The sequence below is a fragment of the Nylanderia fulva genome, unplaced genomic scaffold (genome assembly GCF_048542155.1).
Source record: "Nylanderia fulva isolate GAGA-0341 unplaced genomic scaffold, ASM4854215v1 Scaffold83, whole genome shotgun sequence".
Classification (NCBI taxonomy): Eukaryota; Metazoa; Arthropoda; class Insecta; order Hymenoptera; family Formicidae; genus Nylanderia; species Nylanderia fulva.
In genome coordinates this window covers 50,422-56,890 of record NW_028190950.1, presented here as the reverse complement: position 1 = coordinate 56,890, position 6,469 = coordinate 50,422, and the positions used below count along the sequence as shown (strand labels likewise).

The following is a 6,469-nucleotide window of genomic DNA, read 5'->3' as shown; positions in this document are numbered from 1 at the left end:
GGCTATAGAGGAAAATATAACATTGTCTGCGTTGAGAAATCTACTTCCTATTATACGGGAAATACCTGGTTGTGATGATCTACCAAAAGATCCAAGAACACTTTTAAAAACACCTAGAAACGTAGCTATAACATCTCTAGGTAATGGAACATATTATTATTTTGGTATTGAGAAAACTTTAAACTTATTTTGTAAAAATCACAAGATCAGCATATCAGCAAATAAAGAGTTATTATTAGCTGTCAACATTGACGGTTTGCCTTTGAGCAAAAGTACTAATAGCTCGTTTTGGCCTATTTTATGTTCTATCAAATCAATAAAAGTTCTTATGAAACAAGTGTTTTTGGTCGCCTTATATCATGGCACAGAAAAGCCAAAATCTGTTGATGATTATTTTAGAGACTTTGTTAATGAATGTATTTATCTATCAGCTAACGGTATATCAATCAATTCTTGTAAATATAATTTTCGAGTTTTAATGTTAATTTGCGATTCACCCGCAAAATCATTTGCCTTATCTATTAAGCATCACACAGGTCATTTCTCATGTACGAAATGTGACCAAGAAGGAGAAATGTATCATAATGTATTATGCTTTATTGAGACTAGAAATTTTTCCAAAAGAACCGATACTTCTTTTAGAACTGCTGCTCAATCAGAGCATCATACTGGTAGAAGCTTGCTGTTAAATATACCAAACTTTAATATGATAGATAACGTACCAATTGACTATATGCATTGTCTTTTGTTAGGAGCTATGAAAAGACTTCTTTGTCACAAACGGTATGGGTGGATTCATGGTAAACCACCTTATAAATTACGAGCTCGTGATGTTAATAAAATTAGTGAAAACCTTTTAAAATTAAAACGATATATTCCTCATGAATTTTCTAGAAAGACGCGTTCTGTAAATGAGTGTAAAAGATATAAGGCTACAGAATTTAGGTTTTTTTTATTATACGCTGGTCCTATAGTTTTGAAAGAGATATTATCATCCAAAATTTATAATCACTTCATTACATTAAGTCTTGCAAGTTCTTTAATGATAAGTGAATATTATTCAAAACTTGAAAACTATGTAATATATGCTCATAATTTGATGGAACATTTTATTTGTCAATCCATAAAAATTAATGGTCCAGATTTTGTATCGCATAACATACATAATCTTTTACATTTAAGTGATTGTGTAAAACTGTATGGTGCACTTGACAACTTCAGCGCGTTTCCTTTCGAGAATTATATGCAGCAATTAAAAAAAAAAATTCGCAAATCTGCTCAACCTGTGCAACAAATTATTCATCGTACAACTGAAGAATATAATATTACTCAATGTACAAATATCACAGAAAATGATTCTTCTGCGAAACTATTAATGGAACATTTTGACGGACCACTGATAAATAATTGTACATCTCCGCAATACAGAAAAGCACAGATAGATAATTATTGTTTAAATATTTTAAAAATAGCCGATAGATTCGTAGAGTTAAAAACCAACGTTATTGTCGAAATTAAAAACTTTGCTTCGTATAAAAATTCTGTATGCTTAATAGGTTATCGATATAGCAAGCAAGAACATTTTTATTCTAAACCATATACATCATCTTTGCTTAATATTCAATATATAAAAAAAGATAAAAACGTACTTGAAATGTGGAATATCGAATTTATCAAAAGAAAATTAGTAGTACTACCATACGAAAAAAAATTAATCTCATTTCCTTTATTACATGCATAATTTTATAATTTTATAATTTATTATTACTTTTTTAACCATAAATATAAGTACATTGCTATTATTATTGATATTAATAATTAAAATTTATTAGAGTTGTAATGTTTAATTATAAAAAATTGCAAAAATTAATATTAGATTGCTAGATTTATAAACATATTTGAATGTACATAATATAAAATAATTAGTTTATATATAAACACGCACGCTCTCCGATCAAGTAGAGTTTAAAATGAGCTGTCTTTCTGTATTGTTGGTTTGTTATGTGTCATCCTTAATAACTGTTAATAAGTAGCAAAATTGTCAAGAAGAACGATGATAGGTAAGCATACTACCAATTGTAGGGGATACATATTATAATTTGGACATACGTTGATCGGTAATTTTTTATTAATCGCAGCGCCTACGGAACGGGTTAATTTCTCGCATATTAACGATGAAACTATCCGAGATCTGAACAAAATCAGGGATCATATCGAGGCGAACATTGTTGGACAGGACGGATTGAAACACGCGTTAATTGCTCAAAAACTCTTGATTCTGAATAACTATAATTAAATTTCGATATTATGTGAATTGTAAGAATTTATATTTCAATAATTATACTGAAGAAGACCGCGTGCGGTCGAAACGTTTATAGAATGATTGTAATTTGTTATAAAATATCCAAGATGACCTGGTACGTTGTAAAATTTGATGATGAGGACACAGTTGAAGCTGTACCTGACATATGGTACATGAAAAAAAATTCACAATGCTATTGGCCTCCTGGAGGCACTGCAAAACATATTATAGTAGACTTTATAAAAAAAAAGCAATCTCCTGGAGCCGACTGGGCACTCTATGAAGCAAACCTTTTAGGCAGCTATGGTAAAATATATTTTGATACATTCTCACAGAATACTTTATATAATAAAATACTCCTAAAATATTTATACGTAAAATGTTAATACATTTAGTATAATACACTAAATTTATTAACATTTTACGAAATTTTTCGATTTTTTATTGTTTTTAATTTTGTTTTTTTATAGACAATTATAAAATAGCACAAAAAAAAGCCAATAAAGCTAAAAACACAAATAATCTCTCCTCTAATAACGAAGAATTGAAAAGGAAATATAGACGTAGGAGCACGAAAAAAAGCCATCATAAAGAATCTGAAAATGAATATGAATTATCCTCTGAAACCGAAGTATCCTCGGATGATGTTATATATCCTGTTCCAACTCCAATAGAAAAAACTCAATTAAGTGGTAAGTAATATAAGCAACAATCATACGATATTATACATATATTTGTAAGACAAGAATTCTATTTTAATATTTTATTAATAATTTTTTGTATAATAAAAATAAAAAAACTCAAAAATTAAATAATGAAAAATACAAAAATAGTGCAAGAGCTTCAGCAAGGTGTTCGTGCAAAATTGTATTATACTTTCTTACTTTGTTACTTTAAGAATTACACAATCTACAAATTGATGATATCAGTAAAACTATGAATCTTTTATTAAGAAGTAAAAGTAATGAGTGGCAGAACTTATCATTGCATGAAGATGTTTTAGATATCACATTTCCAGTAAATAAAAATTCTTTAACTCTAGAAGACTTGATAGATTCTGAACATAAGTAATGATTGGTAAAGTATATTTGATTATAAATTTATTATAAAAACGTTTTAATTTGAATTATTTAAATTATATAAAACTTTTTGGTAAACGTTTCTGTCCGATATCAGACCTTCAGTGACATAAAAATTATAATAAATTCTACGCCGTAATTATAAACATAATTGTCGCCATAATGTATGTCAAATTAAATGTTTTTGTCAAAACGATAGACTCAATCGATATTATTTATATAATTACGGCAGAATTTTGTTATAATTAGTATGTTGCTGAAGAAGGTCTACTATCAAACAGAAACGCGTTTAATCAAGTAATGAAGTAACATTTTGCGCGAACACTTTGCTGTGGCTCTTGTTCTATTTTTATATTTGTAATTATTTTTTATATCAATGCTTTTTAATATTCTGTTTGTGCATATAGTACAGGAAAAAAATATTTAATCTATTAATCAAAAATAATGAAATAAAGATGTACAAAGATGATTTCTTTAAAAATATACAATATTTTTTCATACATTTTATTAGTATACTTTGTTTTTCTGTCTCAAAAGTTAAAAAGTCTTAAAGACATATCCAATGATATGTAAAAAGAGTAACGTTCAATCATTATTTTTTGAAGGGATTAATGTCACTGATAAAAATGATCAGTTGAAAGCTTCTACCTCTGTTACTACGTCTAATAAGTCTGAAAATCTATTTGCAACATCACAGCAGCCTACTTCGACTCTTCAACAGAATAATGGTAAGATTAAATTTGTACATGTAATAATGAAAATAAGATTAATTTTTTTTGTAGTACCACTAATTTTCTTTTGATAAATTTGATATTCCATATTTTAAGCAAGTTTTTCTCTTTTTTTATATATTAAATATTAAGTAAAGATGATAAATATGGTTTAAAAATGATCTTGTTGTATCGATATCCTATTAAGGCTTTTGAGTACTCTCTGTGACCATGTTGAATCGTAACGTCAGAAGCAAGAAGTGTCACGTTGAGAATTCATAGATGTCATTTTTAGATAAATAAATATTTCGATACAATACCACTTCAGATGGCTTTAAGGTACTTTTAAAATACCTCGAAAACTATGCTTTTCTCTTGATAGTCAATCAACAACTGTAAAATGATCGTAATATCAGACTTTGTAATATGGAATAGCTGTGCATGTGCAAGACTGAACTGACTAGGACTTTATATCAGCTATTTTTTACAGCTGTTTACTGATTATAAAGGGAAAAAGATAATTTTCGAGGTATCTTAAGAGTATGCGAAAGTCAGGTGTGAAATGTTGTTTTATAAAATATATCTTTTCATTTAAAAATGGCATCTAAGAAGTTTTGTTTTCTCGCCTCTGACGTCACAATTCCGACATGGCCGGAGATGTACAATTATTTATCAGTGGTCTGTCAAAATGTTCCATTAATAGTTTACCAAAACAATCATTTTCTGCAATATTTGTATATTGAGTATTTTGTAATATGCGTTATTTTTTCTATACTATGCTTAAATAAATTATATTTTTGAAGGAAGTGTTGCTATATAATTTATAATCGATGTTTTTATTTCAGAATATCAAAAACGAGTTCTAAAAGAATTACACATTCTTAGTTTAAAAATGGACGATATTGTTGAAAATATGAGTCTTTTATTCAAAAGTAAAAGAAATGAATCGCAAGACTTAACTTCGCATGAGGAAATTCTAGATATCACACGATCATTTCCGGTAAATGAAAATTCTTTAGCTCTGTTAGAAAACTGGTTGATAGACTCTGAACATAAGAAACTATTGGTAAGAATTTTTAAGTACGATATATTTGATTATAAAAATGTTTCAATTTGAACAATTAAACTAATATAAAAAATTATTCAATATTTAAGTCTTTATTTTACAATTTTTCAATTAAAGAAATTAAATAATCTTTTTATAATGGCAGTCGCAGCATTTAAGTCGTATTGGAGGTAGTAACGTTAAAGAGATTGTACGGCGCATTATGTATCATGTATTTACTAACGAAGTTGGTATGATTTACTCTTGGGAAGGAGCAAAGAAAAAGAAAATCTTCAAGGATTTAGCTGTAGCATCTACTATTTTCTGTAAATTAAAAACCATTAAGTTATAATAATACAATTATAATAATAATCATACAATTAAAATTTTGCAAAACTTTTTACTTTAATATAATTTGTGATAATCTTTTGCAGCTGCCGTACGACTCAATAAGAATACTAATGATTGCACAAATGCAGAAATTATAAGTTTTATAAAAGCATGGCTTGTAAGAAGCAAAGATCGGTTTAATAATAATAACAAAAATAAACCTGCAACTACTCAAGACGTTAATGAGAACCCGCAGATCAGTAACGGAGAGTAGTCTTAAAATATTTAAAACACACTACTCATATGATGGCAGCTATGGTATAGAATAGAAAGTAAAAATAGTACAAAATAGTTTCTATTATTTTTAATAACTCTTTGTTTCTTCGCGTACGTTCACTGTACGTATTATATTTACACACAATGAATTTTGTTTTAATTTACTAATATTTAGGGTTCTGATAAAAAATATTAATATATTACTATATTATTCCTGTATTATTAGATTTTTTATTAATAATTTCTAACATACATATGTTGTAGTAATATATTCATATATTGTAGTAATCTTAATTACACTTTTGCGTTATTCAAGTATTTTATTTTCATACATATGTGTTAATATTATTTAAGAAATAGAAGTTGCCATATCTTGCACTTTAGTTTTAAAATTACAGTTTTGTTATAAAAATACATATGTACCTTATGACTAACTAATATGCATCTTATGCACATTTCATATACGTGCAATAAATAAAATTTTGTTATTACTTCTAAGATTAACTTTTGTGTTATTTATTCTCTTGCAATAATCTTTTATATAACTTTGTTGAAATAAGCATTTAGTTTGCACATAATACGTACGTGCATGGCGTGTACATATAATATGTATAGAAGATGTGCATAATACATGCATAGAATGTATATAATACTTGTATGACGTGTGTACATAATATGTGCGTAGCACGTATGTGACATGTCCAGAATGTCATCAATTTAAATTATC

General features: G+C 27.4%; 1 protein-coding gene across 1 annotated transcript; it reads left to right on the top strand.

Moving 5' to 3' along the window:
• The first annotated feature begins 2,409 nt into the window (after positions 1–2,409).
• LOC114945746 (uncharacterized) lies at positions 2,410–5,740 on the top strand. Its single transcript, XM_085489427.1, has 6 exons — positions 2,410–2,608; positions 2,773–2,994; positions 3,987–4,109; positions 4,937–5,157; positions 5,303–5,462; positions 5,571–5,740. Exons 1-6 carry the CDS (start codon positions 2,410–2,412, stop codon positions 5,738–5,740), a joined length of 1,095 nt encoding a protein of 364 aa, XP_085345553.1.
• The last annotated feature ends 729 nt before the right edge of the window (positions 5,741–6,469 follow it).

Coding starts and splice junctions, on each gene's coding strand:
- LOC114945746 (XM_085489427.1), top strand. CDS start 2,410: ATGACCTGGTACGTTGTAAAATTTGATGATGAGGACACAGTTGAAGCT. Junction 2,995..3,986: donor AGAAAAAACTCAATTAAGTG/GTAAGTAATATA, acceptor TATTTTTTGAAG/GGATTAATGTCACTGATAAA. Junction 5,158..5,302: donor CTGAACATAAGAAACTATTG/GTAAGAATTTTT, acceptor TTATAATGGCAG/TCGCAGCATTTAAGTCGTAT.